General features: G+C 54.6%; 3 protein-coding genes across 4 annotated transcripts in view; 2 read left to right on the plus strand and 1 right to left on the minus strand.

Annotated features, from left to right (window-relative positions):
• Positions 1 to 25,914, minus strand: part of SYNGR1 (synaptogyrin 1) — a 360,929-nt gene that overhangs the window by 186,917 nt on the left and 148,098 nt on the right. The window lies entirely within an intron of this gene.
• On the plus strand, positions 2,007 to 7,257 carry LOC138716625 (extracellular serine/threonine protein kinase FAM20C-like). Of its 2 annotated transcripts, XM_069849791.1 has the most exons (10): positions 2,007 to 2,485; positions 3,902 to 4,077; positions 4,162 to 4,240; positions 4,695 to 4,787; positions 4,964 to 5,079; positions 5,390 to 5,570; positions 5,667 to 5,776; positions 6,450 to 6,531; positions 6,691 to 6,750; positions 6,836 to 7,257. In XM_069849791.1, exons 1-10 carry the CDS (start codon positions 2,007 to 2,009, stop codon positions 7,068 to 7,070), a joined length of 1,611 nt encoding a protein of 536 aa, XP_069705892.1. In that variant the 3' UTR covers positions 7,071 to 7,257. The 2 variants fall into 2 exon arrangements, with proteins under 2 accessions (XP_069705892.1, XP_069705893.1); XM_069849792.1 differs by lacking the exon at positions 6,450 to 6,531 and having other exon boundaries at positions 6,836 to 7,020.
• On the plus strand, positions 10,643 to 19,449 carry SUN2 (Sad1 and UNC84 domain containing 2). Its single transcript, XM_069855671.1, has 17 exons — positions 10,643 to 10,788; positions 11,402 to 11,574; positions 11,712 to 11,852; positions 11,990 to 12,085; positions 12,282 to 12,375; positions 12,595 to 12,665; positions 12,889 to 13,004; positions 13,378 to 13,599; positions 13,680 to 13,757; positions 13,845 to 13,888; positions 13,979 to 14,135; positions 14,221 to 14,436; positions 15,118 to 15,202; positions 15,299 to 15,414; positions 15,555 to 15,722; positions 16,124 to 16,216; positions 16,307 to 19,449. Exons 1-17 carry the CDS (start codon positions 10,676 to 10,678, stop codon positions 16,418 to 16,420), a joined length of 2,097 nt encoding a protein of 698 aa, XP_069711772.1. The 5' UTR covers positions 10,643 to 10,675; the 3' UTR covers positions 16,421 to 19,449.

Below are 25,914 nucleotides of genomic sequence, written 5' to 3' on the forward strand. Positions count from 1 at the left end.
AGAATCATAGAATCACCAGGTTGGAAGAGACCCACCGGATCATCAAGTCCAGCCATGGAACCCAGTCAGAAGAGTGGCTTCAGTCCATAGGGTGCCTGTCCCCATCTGCCTCTAAGACATAGCAGGGAGGTTTCTATCCCACCCAACCCGCTTTGGAGCTGATCTGGGGCACTGGAAGGAGGAGGCGTCTCCCTCTCCCCTTTCTTTCCTAGGGCTGGCTCTGGAATAAAGAAATCTGTGGCCCTGCTCTGGGAGCTGAGCCCAGCTCCTTTGATGCAAGTAGTTAGCTCATGTGTTTTGTTGGGTTTTTTTGCTAAGCAATGACCTAATGATCCCGTGTTCCAGCTACAACCCTTCCTAGGCGCCTTCATTCCAAACCGTATGTCCGGACTGGATCCAGCAAACCACCCAGAGCAAAACGTCGCGTTCCCTTCCCCAGCGAAGCCATCTGCTCCCCTCCACCCAGCTCCTTCTGCAGGGCTTCAAGCTCGCCAGCCAGGCTGGAAAACTATCCTCCTCCTCCCTGGGGGTTTGGCTCCCCTCGGCCATCTTGTTAGCACAAGGCGCAGGGAAGGAAACGTGGAGCTGGCTGAATCTGGGACGGCTGATGGTGTCAGCCGGAGGCAGTTTCCAGGCAACTGTCGTGCTTTGGGACACAGCGAGATGAAAACACCGGGAACGCCATGTTCTCGCTGCACTGCCTGGGAGGGGACTGAGCCTAGCGTGGATGGAGCCTGCACGGGATGGTGCAGAGAGGACAGCACGTGTGGCAGGATAGAGCAGGGATGGTGGCAGAGGAAGGGGGTCTCCAGCGTACCTCCCCCCCCGCGCTGCTCATCCTGCTCTCCCTGGATTGGAGCAAGGTTATCACAGCCGGCTGCTGGTGCATCGAGCAGTGAGGAAGGACCACACGATTCACGGGATTTCACATGCTGCAGGCACACTTTGGGAAATCAGAAAGAGGAAAAATATCACTCTAGACCCTGTACCCAAGCACCCTTGGCTTGTCTAGGTTCTGTGCTTGTTGCAGGTGGTTCCATGCTTCTCTGTCCCTCAACAAATCAAAATCTCCCTCTCTACCCTCTCTACAAGTCACCAACTGCTTTTGCCTACACAGCCCAGCTCTATGTCCCTAGATGTCACTGGAAAAGTGAATTTCTTGTAAAAAATGGGCTGCCTTTCCCAGTACTTAGAGGGTCCTTCTAACCCCCTGTGCTGATACCTGTGGCAGCATCCCCGTTCCTGCCTGCCAGCCTTCCCTGCTGGCTTCAGAGGTTCTGGGAGCATCGCTGCTCCTGGACCTCACCCGCTTGGCAGCCCTTCCTTAAGCTGCCAGCCCAGCTTTTCCCCTTCCAGCAGTGCTGCTAGTCGCATCCCCTTCAGTTTACCTAATTTGAGTGGTTTTGAAAGGGGGTTTCAGTACAAGTGACTTTGAATTGTTGGGGGGGAATGATGGAATTGCTCTGGCTGAGCAGCAGGAGAAAAACTTCCCTGAGTTATGAGTATGTGGACACAACAGACATGGGGAACGGGGTTGCATAGTGCTGGGCAGAGCGGATGCTGCAGAGGGGCAGAACCACTTTAATGCCCTGTATACCCAGAAATGTCCTGTGGTCCCGTGTGGGTGATGGCACAGAGGGACAGGAAGGTGTGGGGGTTATCTGTAGCCATTGCTGTCCCTGAGCCAGCCCTGTGGCTATTGATTTGGAACTTGCTTCATTCATGATAACCTTGGGGGTGACAGTTTGCCCCTTATCAGTGCTGTTAAACTCCGCAACAACCTCACTCCCCATCCCACTGCTGGCCTGGCAGGCAGTCATTAAGTGACTGATCTTTCTTCCTCTGGATCTGCCCTTGCACCAGATGCTCTTTTGCTGCAATGCTCTAAATCCAGGACGTCTCGCTCCTATTTTTCCACATAGGAGAGACAGAGCCACAGCTGCATCAACTCTCTTTTTGTGCCCTGTGGTTGTCCATACCTCACTGAGCATCTCAGGCAAGTAAGGATGTGGTGCCGACTGCAAACACTTTTTCAAAGGAAATTTAAAGTCAGCCTCCTCATTCTCCTGCTCTTGGCCCTCCTGGTGCACCTGGCGATGGATTTGGCTGTCCCTGCAGCCCGCAGACCCTGTGGCTGCGATGAGAAATCACCAAAAGCTTCGGGCATCTCATCAGGCAGCACTGACCTGACTGGCCCCAAAAAGCTGAGCCTACGAATCCTTCAGGATTTCAGCGGCAGCAACGGCTCCTTGGAGAAAAGCTCCCAGCCGCAAGGAGCAGAGCCACAAGCAAGGGCTGGAGAGTTTGGGATCCAGCACCAGCATGGAGATGGGAATCGGGAGCAGATGGAAGGATCAAAGCTGGCAGCACTCTTCAAGCATCCTCTTTACAACATTCCAGTCCCGAAGGTGACAGAGAAAGACAAGCTGTTTGTCGTCAACCCCATGGAGAAGTTCAGCTTGCACAGCAGCAGGAGTGACGAATGGTGAGGAGCGAGCTCAGCCCTGGCTTGCTTTTGGGGGATACAGGGGTTTGAGGGGACAAGTGGCAGGGATCCAACCCATAATTTCACTCCTTACACCAGCATCCTGCCTGGAGGGACCCCCATAGTGAGTGCATTTCTCTTGTGCCTCAAATCTTCCCTTAGCTCTGAGTTTCTGGGCTGCTGCCTGGGAGCCTATAGCAAGCGCATGGTGAAGCCAAAGGAGACTCTTGAATTATTCATAGTAGTACGTAGGGTATCTTTTAGGTGATCTCCTTGTCTCCTTTCCTTTCCCAATGCAGACTCCAGCCTTTGGTCTCTATACATAGATGAAGAAGTCCCACTCCAGAATTCTAACCAGTTTTATCCCCCTCTCCTGATATGTTGGAGACGCAAAGCCTGCAATGTAGGTTACCTCTAACTGTGAGATCATTCCTGTCCTGCATTTTGCAGGACATCGCCTGACCTCTTTAGCCTTGGCTGTATGGTGAGCTCACCGCTGCCGACTACCTATTTTTATCACTGGACTACTAACCTCTAATTAGGAGGGAAGATATTACAAGATTTGTTGTGGTGGCTGCTAAAAATGGGAGAGAATAAATCTGTTTTAAGAGCTGGTTTCCACAACTAGGCATTTCCATTGTCTCCAAGGACAACCTCACCTATGGATAACCATGGGAGAAAGGTCTGGTTTAATGAGATTGGGGCACAGTTTGCATTTTCCAAGAGAGAGAGAGAGACATGGATTTGCAGTACGGATGCCCTAGGCTGGACTGTCCCACTGGTGTGCTGGTGGGCACCGGTGCAAACCGGAGCAGATACACCCAGGATTTTGCAGGAGGCACAGAAAGAGGGATAGTGCTAACACAAACTCATCCCCCCAGCGAAGGCAGGGGTGTGTGATAAACTCATCCAAGGGGAAATGGGTGCTGAGGATAGGAGTTCAAGTCAGTGCTGGCGACGGCTGGGTGGCCTCTGCTCCGCTGTTTTATAGATACATGCGTGTCCCCAGCAAACATGCAAAGGTGTGTGGCTGATTGTATTCCAGGGAGCCAATCCCTTAGGGAAATAGGATGCACTGAGATGCACCAGCAGGGAAATAAAGGCACGGATGAGAGGAGCAGGATCAACCCAGAGCTTTTCCACAGGGGATGAGAGGGAAGCTGCCAAGCCTCCTCTGGCCATGCTGACGTGTCTCCCTGGCCACCAGGCATGGGTGGGATCTGCCCAGGTGCCAGGAGCCCCAGGGAAGGTGCATGGGGGAGGGAGTTCCTCTACCATCCGGGGCTTATGCTGGGCCTTCCCCCACCTCACCCTCCACGCGCTGGGTCCATGGAAGGGTCTGGGGGCATGGGACCTGTCCTGTCCCAACTAAACACTGTCATTGTTGTTGGGGTGGCGGTGGCTGTCGGGCTGCAGGGTCAGCAGCAGTAAAGCCGAGACGCTCCTCCCGACAGGGAAGACGGCCTACGACACCTACCCTACCTGGCTCAAATTCCACGTTGGCATCAATCGCTATGAGCTGTACCCCCGCCAGGACCCCCTGATGCCCACCCTCCTCCGAGACTTGGCCACAAAGAGAATCGTCAGCTCAGGTACCACCTCCCCACCTGCACCTCTGCCCACACCCTTGCCCTGCTGCCCTCTGCTCACGTCCCTCATCCTCATGTCCCTTTCAGTCCAGAAGTCCGGTGGGACTCAGCTCAAGCTGATCATGACATTTCCAGATTACGGGCAGGCTCTCTTCAAGCCCATGAAGTGAGTAGAACCGGGAATAATCCCATACTCCATCCGCACAGTCCCATTAGGTAGTGGGGAGCAGCCAGAGGAGGCTACGGAGGGAGAAATGGAGAAACACTTTTTGCACTGTCTCATTTTTCCCCGCAGACCCCAAAAGTCAGGTGAGCGAGGTGGCCCCATTCCCTGACGGTGCTTTCCTCAGGCTAGGCGCAGCTTGTGATGGGGTAGTGACCTCCAGTGGTGGAAAGAAGAAGATGGTCCAGGAGGATCATCCAGGGCCACCCAGTCCATGAGGGCTTTCTAGCCCTTGGGTTGGGAGTGGGTCGTGCATGGGGACCTGGGGGGGGGCTTGAGGTCTGGCCGCATCTTTGGTGGCACTGGAGACACAAGACAAGGGCTGGTTTAGGGCCAAGCCCACACTTGATGTGTCCTTGTCCATGGTCATTGTTTCCACCTTCCTTTCTCCTCCCAGGCAGACCCGGGACCAGGAGACCCCTGCTGACTTCTTCTACTTCTCAGACTTTGAGCGGCACAATGCAGAGATTGCGGCCTTCCACCTGGACAGGTGAGAACAAGCTGCATCCAACTCTACCCTCCTGTGACAATAAAGTAGCAGAGAAACTCCTACTTCATTCCACCTCTTCCTCCCTGTTGTGAAGGATACGTCCATCTCCCAGCACTTTTAATAACTCAGTTATCAGACAGGGTTGGCAAGAAATGGTTCCAAGTTCTGTGTTTCAGGATCCTGGATTTCCGGCGAATCCCTCCAGTTTCTGGCCGTTTGGTCAATATAACAAAGGAGATTCATGACATCACCACAGACAAGAAACTGGCCAAGACTTTCTTCATCTCCCCAGGTGAGATTTCATGCCATCTATTCTCTCCTGCAGCCACCTGCATGGAGCTCACCTGGAGCTGGTTCCCCCTATCCTGGCTTCCCCTGCGCTGGGACAAACCATCCCTTTGGCGATTCCTCCAGCTCCCACTGGGTTCCCTGCCATGGGGCTTTGCTCCTAAAGGCTTTTCTTGACATTGATTTGCTGGTGGTTTGTGGCCATGGTGCACGGAGCATCCTCACCCAGGTGCCTGCCAGGCCACCCTGCACGGGGGTCGCAGGCTGGTTGCCCTCCTGCTCTTCATCAACCTTTGCTCTGTCTCCCTGGCCAGCGGGCAACGTCTGCTTCTACGGAGAGTGTTCCTACTACTGTTCCACTGAGCATGCCCTCTGTGGCAAGCCAGACCAGCTGGAGGGCTCCATGGCTGCCCTGCTGCCTGACAAGACCTTGGCCAAGCGCCGCTCCTGGCGCAGTCCCTGGCGCCGCTCCTACCACAAGAGCAAGAAGGCTGAGTAAGCATGGGGAGCATGGGGTGGTGTGGGGTGGGAGGGGGCTGCCCCACAGCTGCTCTCACTGGCACTGGCCCCCTCCCCGGCTTCTGCCCGCAGGTGGGAGCTGAACCCCAACTACTGCGCTCAGGTACGAGAGACACCGCCCTACGACAGGGGCCATCGCCTCCTCGACCTCATCGACATGACGGTCCTCGATTTCCTTATGGGTGAGCCCCACCGTGCTGGGACTGGGAGCTGCGAGGGCCCCTTGGGACCGAGAGGTCCAAAGAGCTCTGTCTCTCATGAAACTGCTCCCTGTGAGGTTTCTTGGCCAAACTATCGCTGAAGCTGCAGATAGTTGCACTCTTACCCAAAACAAGAGCAAAGGTTTGTGCTGCTTGGACACATTCCAGGCAGAAGCCAAAGGATGAGAGACACTGAGGAGATCCTAGCCAAAGACCCTGGACACGGGAAGCACCTCTCATCAAGCTCTCTGTGCAGCTCCCGAGGAGCCAGGGCTGGCAGTGATGCTTCCTGGGGCTCAGGCTGCCTCTCCTGATCCCAGGGCCACTCCTTGCTCCCTGCGCTGTCCCCTTTCATCCAACTTGGAGAGCTTCCCGTCTCCTCATCTCTGGCTGCCAGAGCTGTGCCTTTGCCTTTACTTCTGCTCCATTTGCCACTGCTGTCCCTCCACAGGGCTGCTGAGCTGAGAAGAGGCCTGGAGGCCTTGGGGGCTCTGCTTGTGTCACCCCCCCATGGCCACCAGACAAGCAGTGTAGAGGTGCCCCCAGCCCTTGTCCCCAGCCTCTAGGTTTTGGTCTCGCAGCAGGAGGTTGTTCCAAGTCCCTGCTCCTGCCTTTTGGCCCACCACCTGATGGCTAAATTGATGCTCCACCACAGGCAACATGGACCGGCACCACTACGAGACCTTCGAGAAATTCGGGAATGACACTTTCCTGCTCCACCTGGACAACGGTCGTGGGTAAAGCAGGATGGGAGGGAAGCGATTCTAGCAAAGGGGTGGGGGGAGACTATAGATCTCACTGAAGATGGTCAGTGGTTCAAAACGTGCCCTGCGCTGGGCTCTGAGCCATGGGGAGGTGCTGCCCTGATGCCCACCAGTGGGCTTTTCCCTCCCCAGCTTTGGCACACACTCGCGCGATGAACCATCCATCCTGGCCCCCCTCCAGCAGTGCTGCAGGTAAGGGGTTCCCACCACCTGCCCTGGGGTGGACGCTGGGAGAGGCATTCCAGGTTGAGACCTCCTCCGTCCTCATCCTCATCAGCATCAAGAAGTCGACCTACCTGCGGCTGCAGCTGCTGGCCACCGAGCCCTATCGCCTGAGCGACCTGCTGCGGGAGGCACTGGCCACTGACCCCCTGGCCCCTATCCTGGCCGAGCCTCACCTGCAGGCGCTGGATCGTCGGCTGGGGAAGGTGCTGGCAGTGGTGGGGCACTGCCTGGCCAGGAAATCCCGCCCGGATGAGGTGCTGGTGGATGATGTGGGGTCACAGGTGTGATGGGGGGCCTGCTACCCTGCTGGGTTGGGGTGTTTTGGTGCACTGTTGAGGGCGATGTGGGCACCAGCATGCAGTTCTGGCTTTGTGTAGCATCAGCTTTTGGTGGTGCCGGAACCAGTGGCGTGATGCAACAAGAAAGCAGGTTGTAAGGACAGCCAGCATAAAGAGGGTATTTGAATAAAAAGATTGGCTTAGTGGAGAAAACACGAGCTGGGATCTTCCCTGCTGGGGCTTCTTTCCCAGCCTTGGCTTGTCCTTGTGTGCCTGAACATGTTTCACCCCTCCAAACCCTTTCAGGAAAGGGCAGGGATTTTTCCTGCCTTTCCACAGCATTTATCAGCAGAAAGAGCTGCCAAACTTGAGCAGTTTGCAAGCTCCATCTGCCCCAACCCCAAAAAAGAGCTGACGTTCCCCACTGCCGGTCTGAAGAAACTGAAGCATGAGCTCCCAGGAACTTGCCACTTATCCCTGCCCAGCTCTTCCCATGCCCACCTGAAAACCCCCATGGCATCACTGCAGAACCCAGCGTGCAGCAAGGGGGATGAGCCCTGCTCTCCTCACACTGCCCCAGCATCTCCTCCAGGAACCACCAAGTCCCTCCCTGCCCCAAAAAGTGGCTTTTGAGAGTGGACAGACTGACCCGGGGCCATGCACCCTATTTAGTGCCTGGTGGCTCAGCACTCGGCTTATCCCCTGAGCCTCCGGGCGGGGGTTAATCCGTGGCAGGGTTGCAGCAGCTCTGGCAGGTGCCACCGCCAGTGTCCCCAGGATGGAGCACGGGGGTTGGCATCTGCACAGTCAGAGATAAAGGTGCCACCGAGAGGATGTCCCCCGTTCCAGCCGGCCACACGCAGAGCGGTGGGAGGCCTCAGGGAAGGGTGATAAAGGGTGGCTGGCACTGCAGTAGTCGAGGCTGCCCTGGAAAGCCAAGCAGGGATTTAGGCTGGGGCAAAAAATGGGCTCAAAACGGATGAAAAAAAAAGGTGGGGGGGGGGGGAGAGCGTGGAACAAAGAGTATCTGTTTGTGTTACACAACAGGCCAGGGATTCTGAATCGGGGTTTGTTGCAGCGTCCCCCCCCAACGCTGGCAGCATGTCCTCCTGCCGCTGCCTCAGTTTGTGCAGCAAAAGCCAGTGGGGGGAGGAAAATGTTTTGGGGCTGTTTTGCAACAGGTTGCAACCCTTCTGCCAGCTTGGTGGTTTTCAACCCTTTGTACAAATGCCTTTTTGCTGTCATACATGGTGCCATCCCCACCCAGTACCCCACCAGCATAACGCCACAACCACGTCTAGACACAGGCAGCTGGTTGCCCCCCGTCACCAAAATTCCCTCCCAGGCAAATCTTGTTCTGAGGCGCTGTCAGATTTAGAAACCAGGCGTGGGAGGGCGGCTGTTTTCTCAGCCCAGCGAGTTTGCACAAGGTCCCGGCTGCGACGCTGCGGATTTAAGGTCCCATGGGAGCAGCCGGTTTTTGGCTTGCAATCCATTGCCGAGCTGGCCCAGCCACCCATGCAGGAAGGTAATGGGGTGTCTGGAACCATGGGACTAGGGAGCAGCAGAACCCGCCCGCCCGGTTGAGATGGCGTGGGTGCCTCGGCATTGAACAGGGCTGCCCGTGCTGCGGGGATGGGTTTGGTTGTGCCACCATGCAGGGTGGTGCCCACGCTGGGGTGCTGGGTATTTCCCACTGGGGCTGGTGAACACAACAACCCAGCAAAACCCAAATGGGGCCAGGGCACAGTTCTGCCACCTGGGAGCCCCCATTCTGGTCAGCATCATCATGAGACCCATCTGGGGGGTGGGGGTGTCTGCCCTTCCCTGTGGCTTTTGGTGGCCACAGTGAGGGGGACCCTCCTGGGGCTGCAGTGTTTGGGGATCAGCTTCCCTTCAGCACCTTGAACCATAGAATCACTAGGTTGGAAAAGACCTATGACATCAAGACCAACCATACCTGTCCGCTACTAAATCATATCCCTAAGCACTTCATCTACTTGTCTTTTAAATACCTCCAGAAATGGTGACTCAACCACATCCCTGGGCAGCTTGTTCTGGTGCCTGATAACCCTTTCAGTGAATAAATTTTTCCTAACGTCCAAACTGAACCTCCCCTGGTACAACTCAAGGCCGTTCCCTCTCATCCTATCACCTGTCACTTGGGAGAAGAGAGCAGCACCCACCTTGCTACAACCTCCTTTCAGGCAGTTGTAGAGAGCAATAATTAGTGGGGATGATGGGTGTCCCCATCACCTGATCCCAGATAGTAATGGTAGAATCATAGGATAGTTTAGGTTGGAAGGGACCTTAAAAATCATCCAGTTCCAACCCCCCTGCCATGGGCAGGGACACCTCCCATTGGATCAGGGTGACCAAAGCCCCATCGGACCTGGCCTTGAACACCTTCAGGGATGGGGCAGCCACAACTTCTCTGGGCAACTTCTCACCACTCTCATCACAAAAAAATTCTTACTAATGTCTAATCTAAATCTTCCTCCTTCCAATTTAAAGCCACTCCCCCTCGTCCTATCACTATAGGCAATACAAGATCCTGCAGCCCCTTCAGATACTGGAAGCTGCTCTAAGGTCTCCATGGAGCCTTCTCTTTTCCAGGCTGAACCATCCCAGCTCTCAGCCTGTCCTCATAGCAGAGATGCTCCAGCTGTTGGATCATCTTTGTGGCCTCCTCTGGACCAGTCCCTGCAATTCCATACCCTTTTTTATGGTGGGGATAACAACAGCGATAGGAAAACCGTGGGAATGGCGAGGCGCTGGAACCGGCTCCCTAGAGAAGTCGCGGATGCCCCATTTCTGGAGGTTTTGAGGGCCAAGTTGGAGGAGGTTTTGAGGAATCTGATCCAGTGAGAGGTGTCCCTGCCCGCAGCGGGGTGGGGGGTGGGGGGGGGCTGGAACTGGATGGGCTTTTAAGGTCCCCGCCCCAACCCAAACTATTCGATGATACTACGAAAATAATTAACAGGGAAGATAATGAAATCGAGAAGAAACGTTAATAAGGTACTAACAGCACCAGGGATGACATGGGCGACAACGACAGCGCCACCGGGGATACCCAGGAGGCGCCGGGGGGGGCGGGCGCAGGGCGGGGGGGGCGGTGCCGCCTGCCCGGAGGAACAAAAGGGAGCGGAGAAGGCGGGGGGGGGGATGCGGGGTTTGGTTGCTTCTCTGTGTCCTGCAGGTGGGTGTGCGTGGGGACGGGGCGCATCGGCTCGTAGAGGGGCCGGGGGGGGGCTGCCCGAGGGGTGGGAGGGGGCTGGAGCGGCAGGGAGGGAGGTACAGGGGGGTGGGAGCAGCCCCAGCCCCGGGTGGGATCGTGGCATCCCCCCAGCCCCGGGTGCGCTCCGAGCATCCCCCCGGCCCCGGGGGAGTTCCGAGCATCGCCCCGGGTGTGTTGGGAGCACCCCCAGTTTCAGCAGCACCCCCCCCCATGTCTGCTTGCCCAGGAAGATGTTTGTGTGTGTGTGCTGGCACCTTAGCTCCAAGGATGGGGTCCCTGCAGGTGGATCCGCTCCCACTGACACCTTCTTTTCTCCCCACAGGGTGAATCGTGACCCCCCCAGGTGAACCGTGACCCCCAGCTCTGTGCCGCCACCATGTCCCGCCGCAGCCAGCGCCTTGTCACCAGCCGCTATTCCCCCGGAGAGGACGATGCAGCGACCAGCAGCAGCTCCTTGCTGGGGAGCTCCTTCAAGGAGAGCGGCGGCAGGTTCGTGGGTAGAGAATGGCCGTGGGGAGAAGGAGCGGGAGGGTTGCCTCTCAGAAGCAGCTAGGGCGCTTCGTCCCACGTCACGGACCAGGCGCCTTCCCGCGCGGCGCATCAGGGCGGCTTGCAGAAGGGAGGCTGATGGGGAGCTGGCTGCGCTTCGGCCTGGCTGCCATCCGGCTTGGCACCGGCTGCCTCCGCTCCTGAAAAAGCGCGAAGCTCCCTGCCTCTGGCACCTCTGCATGTCGCCTGCCCGGGCACGGGAGGCCGCTGTGGGTGGCTCGGGGTGGCTGCGTGCCTCCTGCCAGCCGTGGCTGCCTCTGGGTTGGTGCTGGGAGGGAGGTGCACTATGAGTACCCGTCCGGAAAACCGCAGCGGTGCAAGCGGAAGCAGTGCTGGCAGCTGCCCGGGGACAGGCACGAGGGCCTTTTGCAAAGCGGTCCTTGCACCTCGTGAAACCTGTCCCCATCCACCACCCACTACAGCATGGGGGTAGAGGGAAGTAGTGCCAGCCGAGGGATTGGGGTGAGTTCCCCTTTTCTCCCCTGCGAGTGCTCCATACCCCACATCCCATAACCAGGCAGTGGTGATGAACCCGTTCTTGCCTCTGACACAGGATGGCGAGGAGGAAACTGAGCAGCATGAAGCACCTTTCTCCTGACCCAAGCACCCAAACATCCTACTACAGCGAGTCCGTGATGAGTGAATCCTACCTGGGTGGCAGCCGTGGCCTTGCTGCCCTGGGCAGCTCCGTGCTGGATGATGACCTGGACAGCAGCATGTACTGGGGTGAGCCCTCCCTTCTGCAGCAGCCGAGGACCCTCCAATACCAGAGGGCTATTGGGGCAACCGATTGTGCTGTTTGACTGAGTTGCCTCCTAGGGAGTTGGCGGTGGGTGGTTTCTCAGGGGAACACTGTGTTTCAGGGGCAGGCAGGGAGCTTTCCAGCAGGAGGAGGAGAGGCACAGAAGACACAGAGTCCAGGAAGATCAACGGGCTGCTGGAGAGCAAGACGTATGACACCTATGCCTCTTCGTCTGGATACTCCTCAGAAGACGATTATGCTGGTAGGGATGCACCAGACCCTCTGCCGTGGCAGGGATGCTGGGGAGGATGGCCGCAGGGGGACCAGCCTTCACACTTAATGACATACCGGGATGCAAGCTCTGTTTGGTGACTTACTGCCTTGCTTCCTCCTTTCCAGGTCACTTGGATTCAGGCCAGAGTAGCTCAGCGTCGGGGCTGAAGACCGCAGCCTCTCGGGTGGGCTCCTTTCTCTGGCAGGTCCTCACCTCCCCAGGTGAGTGGGGAGTTGTCAGGGGGATTTCTAGTAGCACCTTTCTGCCCTGCCAGTGTCTCCCTTCCCCACACGCTGTCTGTGCTGTTCACTGGTTGATTGGCTTGGAGGGGTTTTATCCCCCTGTGGGAGCATCCTCAGGGATGGAGGGGACATCTCTGATGGGACCCTTCCTGAAGTTCTGTTTCTCTCCCTGCAGTTTGGTTTGTGCGATGGCTCTTATCGGGTCTGGCATCTGCCTGGCACAGCATCACTGGTGGGGATCCCCGCCTGGGTGACGTTCCCTTCTCCAGGTGAGTGTAGTGGCAGGAGACTCTGATTGGAGAGGTGTAGGGAAAGCCCTCAGGAATCCAGAAACTGGGTCCTTTGCAGAGCCTGGCATGCATGGGGTGGGTGTCTTGTGCCGAAGCCCAGCCAGGCTTTGCTTTCCCCCTCGCCACATCCAGAGGAGTGCTGCTGTGGGAGAAGTTGGCTGCAATCCTACAGGTGTCTCTTTGTTCCTCTCGCTCCAGGCGCTACCCGTGGCTGAAGAGGTCCCTGCTGCTGCTGCTCCTCCTCCTTGTCCTCATTGCTGCTGCCTACGGTGAGTTGGCCTGGCTCGATCTGTTCCCCTGGGAGGTGGGGCAGCACAGAGCATCCCACTGCTTTATCTGGGGGATGGGATGGCCCCAAGCTCAGAACTGGTGGCTCCTGGTACCCTGGTGCATCTGCAGCCCTGTGCTGGGGCCTTTGCACAGCCACCCTGTCCCCCACTATGGCTCTTCCATGGTCTCTCTTTTAACCATCTCATCCCCCGGCATGTCCAGGAGCTTGGTACTTCTACCCATATGGGCTGTCAACGCTCAGCCTCCCCGCCTTCCCATGGCACGGAGCTGGAAAGCTTTCCTCCTCTGGAGCAGGAGATCTGACCGCGCTGGACCAGGTAAAGCTGGGCAGAATCGAGGTGCTGGCCCTGGTGGGGTGGTTGCCTTCCAGGGAAAGCCAGGACAGTGTGATCCATGGCTGAAGGAGCCCTTCTGGGTGATGGGGAAGAGATGGAGGGCGAGACTAATGGTGGCTGGGAGCTGGTGGCAATGGCTCCTGCAGCTTGTGGCCATCTCACCCTGTGGGTGTCCCAGGGATGGAGCTGGGGAACGTTTCCTCTTGCAGAAAGCAGCAGGTGAACGAAGATGCCACTAACTCTGGGGACTGGGTGGCGTGGGTCCCTTTTCCCAGGGATCCCTGTGGAACAGGTGGTCTGCTGTGGGTCTGTGCTTTACTGGAGGGCTGCACATTCCCTGCATTTGCTGCTTCAGGGGCTACAGGGGGAGCACCAGCTCCTGGCTCGTTTACGGGCACTGGAGAAGAGCCTGGAGGCACTGCAGGACAAGATATCCAAGGGGGAGCTGTGGCAGGTGGCCACGACAGGAGCAGAGATGCCCCTGGAAGATGTTCTGGGACTGCTGGAGAGGCTGATGAGCCGCCGGGATGCAGGGCTAAAAGAGCATCTCAGCAGTGACATGACCAGGCTCCTGCAGGTGAGTGCTGTGTGGGCACCCAGGGAGGTGGGGGCATGCAGAGCCAGGCTCTGATGTTCCCCCTGTTCCTCACCGTGCAGGGTGAGCTGGATGCTTTGCGAGCCCGCATACAGAGGGATTTAGATGAGCGCCTGGACAAGATGGGAAAGGCTTCTCAGGTAAGGGGATGAGCAGGCAGTGGTACCCAGGCGAGACATCCTCCCTTGCAGTGTCACGGGTCTCACCCTTTGCCCTTCTCCTGGCAGGAGATGGAGGCCCGACTCCTGGAGCTGAACTCGCAGTGGCAGAGGTAACGCTGTCTGTCTGGGCTTCTTCATCAGTTTGCAGAGGGGAGCTGGATCTGTCAGAGCAAGGATTTGTTGTCTTTCTCTTGGCACAGCTCAGCACAGGAGGGCCTGCGAAGGAGCTTGCGGCAGGAGGTGGAGCAGGAGATGGCAGTGCTGAAGAGGGAGCTGGTGGGCCTCAAATCAGAGCAGGAGCTTCTGGGGAAGCATGTGGAGGAGATGCTGGAGAAGCTAAAGGCGATGAGGATGGATGTGAGTTCCCGGTCCCCACTCTGTTTGTCAGAGGGAGGTGTGAGGGTGCCTGCTCTGGGGCTGAACTCCGTCCCCACCATTCCAGGTGGAAGCACAGTTCCCAGCATGGCTCGGTCAGTTCCTGTCGCAGTCCCAGCGGGACGGTGCTGCTGGCCTCATCCTCCAGAAGGAAGACTTGCAGAAGGAGCTCCAGGCCCTGGAGCAGAAGATCCTGGCCAAAGTCTTGGAGGACCAGATGCTGTTGGCACGGGATGCTCAGGCTGGTACTGGAGTGGCCGTGCGGCAAGGGGTGACGGAGGAGGTGAGTGCTGGCCTGAGCTCCAGGGCCGTGATGGTGACCACAGGTGTGGGATCAGGGGCTGTGCCCCATTGTGTGTGTGCAGAGAGGCTGGCACATGTGCCTGGCAGATGGACTGCCCTTACAGCATGGACATAGGTCCTGGGCTTGCATCCTACCTGGCAAGAGCATCCCTGAAACTCCTCTATGCCTTCTGTGCCAGCCCCCCCAGGGCTGTGCCTGCATGGTGCCCTGCAAGGGCTCCTAGGTGATGACAAGCACATGCCTGTGAGGCTCTTGCTGTCTTCAAATCTATGCTTCTGCTTGCACATCTTTCACCCAGAAGCAGGGCAGGTGCCAGTAAGGTGTCCATGGCTTGAGCGCTTTGCTTATCTTCCTCCTTCATCACTGCCACACAGTCATTTGGAGCAAAGCATTTCAGCAGAATGACACCGAGGGGAAAAAATGAGCCTGCTTACTCATTTTTGTGGCCAATTCTTCACAGAGGGAAGGGATCAAGCAGGATCAGTGTTCCCTGCAGCCTGCACAGACTCTGTGCATACTCTAAAGTTTAGACCTAGTGTGTGGTGTTGGGGGGTTCCCAGCAGGGGAAGTTCTCCCTATCCTTGTGGGGTGGAGGCAGGTGAGAAGCAGGATCCTTGCCTTGGCCCTTCACTCCTTTCATGCCCTCTGTTTCCTCCACAGCAAGTGCATCATATCGTGGGTCAAGCCCTGAAGCACTACAGCGAGGACCGTGTCGGGATGGTTGACTACGCCTTGGAGTCGGCGGGTAGGTGGGGGGTGACTTGCCCTCCCTGGGACAAGCCATGCATCCTGGCAAGAGGTGTCATGAGGCTGACCTGCTGCCGTCCCCTCTCTACCCCAGGAGCCAGTGTTATTAACACCCGCTGCTCAGAGACCTATGAGATGCGCACTGCACTGCTGAGCTTGTTCGGCATCCCCCTGTGGTACCAATCTCAGTCCCCTCGTGTCATCCTGCAGGTGAGCGCCCTTGGGTGAGATCCTGCTGAGGGGGAGGCTGGGCCATGCTTGTTCTCGTGAGGGCTTACGTCTGGGTCAGGGAGGGGTGACCCGGAGCTGATGGCGATAACCTTGCCGGTGTCTTGCTTCTGTGCTTGTAGCCTGACGTCAACCCTGGGAACTGCTGGGCATTTCGTGGGTCACAGGGATTTGCTGTCATCCGCCTGTCCAGCATTATCCACCCCACAGCTGTGACGCTGGAGCACATCCCAAAAGCCCTCTCGCCGCAGGGGAACATCTCCAGTGCCCCCAGGGACTTCGCTGTCTATGTGAGTGCCCTTGGCCAGACACGGGGGAGGGACGTGGTTGGGAGGATACCAAGTTGCGGGGCACCGGAAGGAAGACTGTGGGTGCTCTGTGGGGGTGGGTGTTATCCTGAAGAAGGGGAAAAATCAATAGTGGAAGGGGGAGAAGCAGAGTTTGGTAAGGTTTTGGGTGTAGGGCATTGAGTAGGTGTAACTCCCAGTCTTCCCTCCCGCCCTCATCCTTCCCCATTGGCCTCCATCCTCACTTTTCTGTTTTGGCCAGGAAGAGGAGGAGTGGGGACCAAGTGCACTTGCATCTCCATCTGTCTCTCCTGTCCTGGGTGGGCTCATTGCCTCTGCTTCTCCCTCTCTGACCACTCCTGGTTCTCCCTTTCTGCCTCCCTGCCCCACCCCATAACTCCTAGGGCTTGAAGGAAGAAGGAGAGGAAGAGGGCCTTCTCCTGGGGCAGTTCACCTACAAACACGACGGCGAAGCCATCCAAACGTTTTACTTTGAGGTAAGTGCTTTGTCCTCACAGCAGCTGAACTTGAGGGCTCTCTGAGCCCTCCAGAGCTCCCAAGGGCTCAGAGCTTCTTCTCTCCCCAAGGCTGACTCCATGGGCACCTACCAGCTGGTGGAGCTCCATGTGCTGAGCAATTGGGGCCACCCTGAATACACCTGCATCTACCGCTTCCGTGTCCATGGGGAGCCAGCGCACTGATTTCCAGCTCCCACGTGGGATGAGGAATGCTGCTGGGCTGCGGAGAGGAAGGGTTTTGTCTGGTTTGCTGCTTCACATGAAGTCCTGGGATACACCTGCAGCTGCCCCAGGGAGCTGCTCCCCTTCAGGGAGAAGAGCTGTTGTTTTAAGGAGTGAGGCTTTCACTCTTCCAAGGACCGAGGTGGTGAGACAAGATCATCCCATGTTGGTTCTAGTGTGCAGCTTGACTTATTTTCAGTGTGTATTGGACACTTCAACTTTTTAAGCTAATTTTTTATCGAGTCTGCGCAGCCCCTTGTCCCTGTTGCCGTGCTCCTCTCTGACGTTGTGCCTAGCATTGCTGGGGCTTGAGAAAGAGGTATGTAACCCTGCAATGTGCGTCACACAGGCTTGGGCACAATACAGCATACGGGACTGTGCTGACTGGCTCAGTGTTGTCAGAGTAGGTGGGAAAACAGTGGTCGTGGCCACTCAATCTCTCCTCTTCACATAGGGTCATTTCTCCTGCCTTGGTGTTGGCTAAGATCTCTAGATCTTCAGTGCTGGGCTGGCAGAGGGGAAATAAGACAGTATTAATGAAGTGTTAACCTAAAACTAAAAGTTTGGGACAGCAGGAGGGGAGAAGTTTGCTCACCTGGGTGCTGCTGTCCATCTGCTCGAGTTCTCTTGCTGCTGGTGGCTTTGTTGGCTCTTGGCAATGTTGTTGGCCCCTCAGCTGGCCGGCTCCCCAGCGGTACGCTTGATGATGCTCTTGAAAGCTCCTGTTGCCTGCTTCCCCTTTTGGGTTTATCTTTTTTTAAGGGGGGTGGGGAGGGTGGATATTTTCTAGCTGAATGTTCGGGATTTTTTTTTTTTTTTTGTAATAAGAAAGGAAAAATACTTTTTACATGTGATTTCTACTTAACCAGAGAATGTTACATGGTGCCGCTTGGGTGAGCGGCTTAGACGCAGAGAGGGCTAGAGCTTTGTTTACTAGGAGAATAGCACACACAGTAGGATAAGCTGGAATAAGATGATGTTTAAAATATGGGCCTTGAGTTGTCGGTGGCTTGGTAGCTGGACCTGGGAGACAAAGTCCTCTGTGGACTGCTGCTCAGTGGTGTGCCAGAGGCATTCCTGCCCTCTTTGCTCCGGAGATGTCCTCAGAGACTGCAATATGTGGCTGTGGCCTTTTTGCCCATGGCTGCATCTGTATATAGATGCAGGAAGGAGCTGCTGCCCTGGTGGCATGCATGATTCTCTCCATGCCTCAGTGCTCTTCAGGGTGAGAGAGGGGGAAATCCAGAGGGATTGTAGTTGTCAGAATGCTTTTTCACTTCAGGGGGTGGGCAGCAGGGCCCCCCTCAACCTGCAGCCCGTCACCTCTCGGTCCCCCGTGGCAGATGGCTGGTGCAGGCTGTCCTCATTTCTCTTGGAAAGACTTCCTTTCCCTCCTGCTTTCTTGCTGGCATCGCTCAACTTCTTGAGCCCTGGCTGCAGAGGACAAGGCTGGAGTGGGACAGGGAGTCCTGCCTGCAGTGGGCATGGAAATCCTGCCTGAACCCATCGTGGGATGGGATGGAGCCGTGGCAGGGGAGGGCAGGAAGGATGCAGGGAGAACTTCCCTGGGCTTGAGGAGGGCCAGGGCCATCTGGCTGCCTGCAACCTGCTTTGGCTTATATTCTGGGACTGTGTTTATATCCTCTGCGTTTGTCTTGCTTTTTGTTGAAACAAAAACTAAAGGGCTCATGTTTAGTGTTTCAGCCTTGTCTGACGCTGGCATCGTCTTCCCCCAGCACTGTGAGCACTGGGGGAGCACCCTGAACTTGACTCCCACTCTTATTTCCACTTGAAGCATTGTAGGGTGAGGGCTGTAGAGGAGGCGAAGGGGCTTAAGAAGCATCTTCCCTTCAGCATGTGCACTGGTCAGAGGTGCTGAGCCTTGACCCTCTTCGTGCCAGAGGGGATGAGGATGATGACAGTACGTTCCTTCTGGAGGGTCTCCTCATTGCAAGCAAGGGACACAAGCCCAGAGCTTGCAGCCCAACCCTCCTAGAGGTTAAAATTACCCTGTGGAGCGCCCTGCAGAGCTGGGAGGCCGTACTGCCAGGAGAAAGCAGACCTACAGCCAGATCCTGTGACAATAAATTCTGTCCTATATTGAGCGTAGTCTTAATTCTTGGCATCCGCAGCCAAAGTTATTTTAAACTTGTCTGCAGCTGCCCTAATGCCTTGGAGTCATATCTGTGAGTGCCCCGCGCGCACAGAGTTGTGCTTTTTCTGAATGCCTAGGCCTGTCCCAGGCTCAGCAAAGCAGCTCCTGTATTTAATTGAATGATAAAAAGACCAGAGATGAAGCTCTTCCCTCCTCCACCAGGTTTTTTCTGGCTGGTGGAGGAAAATGCTAGAACCATGAGGCTGGAAATTCCCTTCTCCTGCCTCCCTTCTGGCTCCCTGCCCTGTGGGTCGGGCCCCAGGGGGGGGTGATCTCTTGGTAAACGAAGCATGCTGGTCAAAGTTAGGAAAGGGTGACCTCTTCCCCCATGAAGGGAGTTGGAGCAGGGTCTCTGCTTCTTCTGTAGGGACAGGACGCCTTTGGCTTTGCAGGGCGAGCTTGCCCTGTCCTTGGGAGATTAAAGTCTGCTGTGCTGGGCTAAACCCCCCTGGAGACACAAGCAGAAGCATGAGACAGCTGTGGGAGCACATTTCCATTTCCCTCCCCTTACTCCCTTTTCCTCCCACCCTTCCTTCCTTCCTTCCTTCCCCCCCCTTCTTATTCCCTTCCCCCCCTCTTCTTACTTCCTTCCCCCCCTTTTTTACTCCCTTTTTCCCCCTGTCTTCTTACTCCCTACTTTTCACTTTGCCCTACACGTGTCTTAGGAATTACCCTGCAGAATCAGACTGTTACAGGCAGGAGACAAGTTTGTGTTTGATGCTGTAGCCTGCTGCAAATGCTGCACTGTTTTGTTCCTTTTATTTTGAAACAACAGATTGTAATTTATGCCTATGCAAGAAAAAAAGACAAGACAAATATATTCTATCAAAACTGCTGTGAGCTTTTTTTTTTTCCAGGGGTGTTTTACAGATGAACTTGCTGGTAGGAATGATGCAGAGCTATTCTTGTAGCTTTCATTCTGTGGAATCTCATGGCAAAGCCTGACACGCTGGCTCTAGAGCCAGCAGTTCTCACCTTGCCAGGAAGTAGGCTCTGGGATGCAAAAGCTGCTTGGAGCAATGATGGAAACAAGAGCTCTTCTTAAAAAACTTGACTATTTTGAGACACTTGATATTTTGCTTTTATGTCTTTGATGACTTGTGGTAGTCTAGGTCTATAGATGTTACCCTCTATATCAAGAAATACAGCGTGAAGAGCTGTCGCGAGAGGATGCAATACTGGACCTGATGGTCACCAATGCAAATGAGCTCATCGATGATTTCAAGATTAGAGGCACCCTAGGCTGCAGTGGTGACACATTGGTGAAGATCACAGTCCTGAGGAATACAGGACAGGCGAGGAGTATCGTCAGGGCTCTAAATTTTAGGAAAGCAAACTTCCAGCCTTTAAAAGAGTGAGTTAGTAGGACACTCTAGGATACGGTCCTCAGTGACAGGAAAGCAGAACAGAGTTAGCAGAACTTTAAGGATGCTTTCTATAGAGCGCAAGAACTCTCAGTCCTCAGATGTGAGAAATCAGGCAAGGAAGGGAAGAGAGCAGTATGGCTGAGTCGAGACCTGCTGGTCAAACTAATGAGCAAGAGGTAACTGCACAGGCAGTGCAAGCAGGAACAGGGAGCCTGGGAAGAGTAGAGGGACAATGCTCAATTGGGTAGGGAAGAAGTCAGGAAGGCCAAGGCACAGCTGGAGCTGAACTTGGCAAAGGGAAGCAAAGGCTAAAAGAAGAGCTTCCACAGGTATGTCTATCAGAAAAGGAAGGTTAAAGAAAGTGTACTGCTTCTGAAAAACAAGAATGGGCACATAGTATCAGCACTCAAGAAGGCTGAGGTACTTGACAACTATTTTACCTCAGTCTTTGCTGACAACTGCTCTCCTCATCCTCCCCAGTCAATGAACAACAAGATCAGTACCAGGGGGGTAAAGCCACTCCCACAGTAAGGGAAGATCAGGTTTGTGAGCACCTGAGGAGCCTGAACATGTATAAGTCTGTGGAACCTGATGAGATGCATCCCAGAGTCCTAAATGAATTGGCCAATGTAGTTTCCAAGCTACTGTCCATAATACTAGAAAGGTCCTGGCAGTCAGGGAAAGTCCATGGTGACTGGAAGAAAGGAGATATTGTGCTGGTCTTTCAAAAGGGTAGAAAGGACCCTGGGAACAATCGACCTGTCGACCTCACCTTGGTGACTGGGAAGATCATAGAACAGACCCTTGCAGAAACTTTGCTAAAGCAAGGCTTTAACAAGGGCAAATCCTGCCTCACCAAGCTAGTGGCTTTCAATTGTAGAGTGACTGCATCAGTGGACAAGGGAAAAACAATGGATGTCATCTATCTGGACTTCTGCAAAGCCTTAGATACAGTCCCACAGTCAGATAACATCCTCTAAATTGGAAAGAGATGGATTTGATGGGTGGGCTGTTTGGTGGATAAAGCACTGGTTGGATGATTGCATCCGGAGGGTAGCAGTCAATGGCTTGATATCCAAATAGGGATGAGTGATGTCCCTACTGGGAACAGCACTGTTTAGTATTTTTATCAATGATACAGACAGGGAGATTGAGTGCACCTGATACCGAAAATGCCAGCAAATAAAACTCTCTAAGATTTGTTTTGGAGTTTTAGAAAGCAAGCATCCTTTATCAGGCCGGGGCAACATTGAGGAATGATCCCCATCAATTGTGTGCAACGAGACAAAGACTGGTTACAGAACAGATTTCCCACTTGCATCCATAGGTATAAATTTTCCCAGAAATCTTATGCATATTCTACTACTTTCCAAGGCCTAATTTTAATGTTATAAAATTTGGCAACAGTCAGAACTTTTGATAATTTGGAGCTGGCTCCAGCTCTCTGCTTGACCTTGGCTTTAAGAGAGAAAAAACTCCAAACAGAGGTGATTACAGAAGAAGAGACATCTGTTCAGGACAGAACATACTGAACACAATACCTTATACACAATACATTGAGCGACGAAGCTGGTGAAGGGGCTGGAGAACAGGTCTTATGAGCAGTGGCTTGAGAGAGCCTGGAGAAGAGGAGGCTGAGGGGAGACCTTATTGCTCTCTACAACTACCTTGAAAGGAGGTTGGGGAGAGGAGGGAGCTGGCCTCTTCTCCCAAGTGACAGGGGACAGGACAAGAGGAAATGGCCTCAAGCTCTGCCAGGGGAGGTTCAGGCTTGACATCAGGAAAAAAAAAATTATGGAAAGAGTCATTGGGCACTGGCACAGGCTGCTCAGGGAGGTAGTTGAATCACCATCCCTGGAGGTGTTTAAAGGACAGGTGGTTGAGGTGCTGAGGGATATGGCTTAGCGATTGATAGGAATGGTTGGACTTGGTGATCTTCTGGGTTTTTTCCAACCTAGTGATTCTGTGAGTATCATTTTCAAAGAAAAGACAGTGTCTGAAAAGCACTGTTTTAAGGAAAACATGCTGTCAGAGAAAGAAAACATACTATCAGAGGGACATTCTGTCTTTCAAAAAACCACAACTGCTTAAACAAAACTTAACTGTACTTCAACTTGAATCAAGATATTCCACTTTGAAATATTCCACATATTGTATCATACCCTCAGAAAGTTTGCAGATGACACCAAGATGAGTGGTGCGATTGACATTCCTGAAGGCCAGGATGTCATGCAGAGATAGTTGGATAAGCTGGAGAAGTGGAGTGACATGGACCTCATGAGGTTAAATGAGGCCAAGTGCAAGGTCCTACACTGGGTTGGTGCAATCCTCGGATTCAATGCAGACTGAGGGGATGATGTGATTGAGAGCAGCCCTGCGGAGAAGGACGTGGGGGCGCTGATGGATGAAAAACTAGATATGAGCCGGTGAAGCTCAAAAGCAGCCCAGAAGGCCAAACGTAACCTGGGCTGCATCAAAAGAAGCTTGGCCAGCGGGTCGAGGGAGGGGATTCTGCAACGTCACTCTAGCTCAGCTGAAGTACTGCATCCAGCTCTGGAGTCCTCAGCATAGAAAGGATGTGGAGCTGTTAGGATGGGTCCAGAGGAGGCCCACGAAAATGATTGGAGTGCAGGAGCACCTCTGCTATGAGGACAGACTGAGAAAGTTGGAGTTATTTAATGCAGAGAAGAGCAGGCTCTGGGGGGACCTTATAGCAGCTTTCCAGTACTTAAAGAGGGCCTAAGGGAAACACAGGGACAGACACGAGGCTCCTTTGCTGGCTGGGAGAGGATGTGGTTTTCTCCCACCACTCCCACTGCCTGCAGAAGCTTGTGCTTCCCTGGGCCCTCAGAGAGATTTGAAACACACCTGTTTCCATAAATCCAGTGGGACTCTGCCTTTCCCTGCCTCCTGGGCGTGGGAATGGTTTGCCGGAGGGCAGCAGAGACAGTGGCTGTTTTCCGTCTCCTCAACCTGGTGGCAGAGCTGAAGGAGGTAGTGGAAAGGTTAGGGAGTATCAGGGAGCGTGAGAGGGAGATGGATCGGGGAGCCTACCATCCCCGAGTCCAAGGCAGCAGGTGGAGGCTCTGCAAGAAGCTGAGGATCCCCTTCTCCATTGGCACCGAGCAGAAAGAGAGGACCTAAGAGACAGAGGGGTATGCAAACAGGTCCCTGCTCAGGTTGGCAGCGATTGCCCTCCCAGCCCCCCTCAGCTTCCCAGTTGCCCTCAAGGATGTTAGGCTTTCTGATCCATCTCCCTCTCACGCTCCCTGTTATTCCCTAACCTTTCCACTACCTCCTTCAGCTCTGCCACCAGGTTGAGGAGACCGAAAACAGCTGCTGTCTCCAACACCCTCCAAAAGCCGTGACGGCCTCAGGCACTCCCTGCAGCTGCAGATCTGGAAAGCTGCACTTTTGCATGAAAGCTCCATCGCAGTCACCACATTCTTTCTGGCGATGGCTTTTGGGCGAGTGGAAACCATAGCCAAGTCCTCCTCTGGGAGGACGGCGACCACGAGCTAAGTCACTCTCTAGAGACAGGAGGACACCACGCCCAGCCCGCATGCTCTGCCTGTGGGAATTGCCATAGACACTGCTCCTGCTTGCCTGTGCTCCCTAAGGCCATTTACATCTCTAGCGGATGCTTCCAGCAATGCCCCCACCACGTCAGCCGCTCTCGCGAGAACTGCCGGCTCCCAGATTCAGGAATGCCCTGCCCTGTCTTTCCTGGGGATTTCTTGCCCGCCTCAATACAGCGCTTGGCTGCACAACTCACTGTTCCTGCATCCGATCCTCGTTGACTGAGTGCTGTTAAAGGATTTTCACTGACAGTGGGAAACTCTAGGCTTCATAGAATCATAGAATCACCAGGTTGGAAAAGACCCACCGGATCATTGCGTCCAAGCATTCCTATCAATCACTAAACCACATCCCTCAGCACCTCATCCACCCATCCCTTAAACACCTCCAGGGAAGGGGACTCAACCACCTCCCTGGGCAGCCTCTGCCAGTGCCCAATGACCCTTTCTGTGAAAAATTTTTTCCTAATGTCCAGCCTGAACCTCCCCTGGCTGAGCTTGAGGCCATTCCCCCTCATCCTGTCCCCTGTCACTTGGGAGAAAAGGCCAGCACCCTCCTCTCCACAGCCTCCTTTCAGGTAGTTGTAGAGAGCAATGAGGTCTCCCCTCAGCCTCCTCTTCTCCAGGCTAAACAACCCCAGCTCTCTCAGATGTTCCTCATAAGACTCATTCTCCTGCCCCTTCACCAGCTTTGTTGCTCTTCTCTGGACTCGCTCCAGAGCCTCAACATCCTTCTTGTGGTGAGGGGCCCAGAACTGAACACAGTATTCAAGGAGCAGTCTCACCAGGCTTGCTTTATTTACAGCTCAGAGCAGACCACCACCTCTATGAATGACAAAGGCCCACCCAAAATCATCAGATATTTCTATATGTTGACATAACATCACACAAGAGCTTTTTTCTTTGAAAAGGTCTTGGTGGTTTTCTCTGTGCTCCTAGGACTTTCTTCTTCATTAACTCACAAGACCATCTTGGAGTAGGGCTGTACATGGGAAAATTGAGTAGGATTCTTGTAGTTGTTAAGATTAATTTCCAACACCTATTCTTATTGTATTCTGAATACAATACTCTATTGATCACAATCAACTATCAATAAGATCCAAGTCCTACATGGATGTATTTCTCCTATTTTCTCATTTCCCTTCACAGTGCTGCTGCCGCTTTCACATTTAAATCTCCCATGGAATGCTGTGTCTTGGATGATTTGCAGCAGTCTAGGTCTGCAACAGACCATGGCTGGGGGCTCGGCCCATCCTGCAGTAACCTCAAAGGTGCCCCTGGTCATCAGTTTGTCCTCTGCCTTCTCATGGCCACGAACAGATCCCAGCTTGGCCCCTAGAAGTGGCAAATGAGGCTTGGCCTGACACCATCAACAAGGAATGGCAGCTGCGTGTTGCTCTCTTGTCCTTACCACGGGCTGGAAATCACTCTTCTGGCAGCTAAGAGCAAGGCAAAAGGAAATACTTTGTCCTCACCACAAGGAAGTTAAGCTTGAGTAGGTCACCCAGAGCAGTTGTGGATGTTGCATCCCTGGAGGCATTCAGGGCCAGGTTGGAGGAGGCTTTGAGCAACCTGATCCAGTGGAAGGTGTCCCTGCCCTGGGCAGGGGCGTTGGAACTGGATAATCTTTACAGTCCCTTCCAGCCCAAACCATTCAATGATGTTCTGAAAAAGGAAAATGGGAGCAGCTTGAGCTTGGCAAGGGTCACAGAGCAGTCTGCTTGCCCAGGATGGGCTGGAGGCAGGCTCGTGGTGAGAAGCGCCGATACAGCTCCCCACTAGGAAAAGACGTGGTCTCCACTGCTCCTGGATCTGCCCTCATCTCCAGGTTTTGCCTTGGGGAGGGATGCTGTGCACAACAGGGTCCCAGCTGGAGGAGGGACACAGCAAAATGGGGAGAGGGGCAGATGGAAAAACTGATAAGGACAAAAAGTGGGAAGAGATGAGGTTTTGGGTGCTCAGACCAAAGGCTCAAGCATAGACAGGAGCAGAGGGTTAAGCACACCTCCAGCAGCACCTCCACTCCCAGCAGGTGTCCATAGTGCCTCACCTCTCAGGAGAAGAGGAGCTGGGGGGGCCTTTGCTCTGGCCACCACCAGCTGCCAGCCCAAGACTTACCTATGTCAGGAAAGGGCTGTGCACGTCAGGAAAAGCCTTCCCTCAGAGTTCCCACACTCAGAAGGCAGGGAGATGCCCCTTCCCAGGGGGTTGCACCTAGTCCCACTGGATTTATGGAAACAGGTGAGGTGCAAATCACTGTGAGGGCCCAGGGAAGCACAAGCTTCTGCAGGCAGTGGTGGGAGAAAACCACATCCTCTAGCAAAGGGTCTGCGATAGAGTAGGACCCAAAAGATT

The sequence above is a fragment of the Phaenicophaeus curvirostris genome, chromosome 1 (genome assembly GCF_032191515.1).
Source record: "Phaenicophaeus curvirostris isolate KB17595 chromosome 1, BPBGC_Pcur_1.0, whole genome shotgun sequence".
In the NCBI taxonomy this organism is placed as follows: domain Eukaryota; kingdom Metazoa; phylum Chordata; class Aves; order Cuculiformes; family Cuculidae; genus Phaenicophaeus; species Phaenicophaeus curvirostris.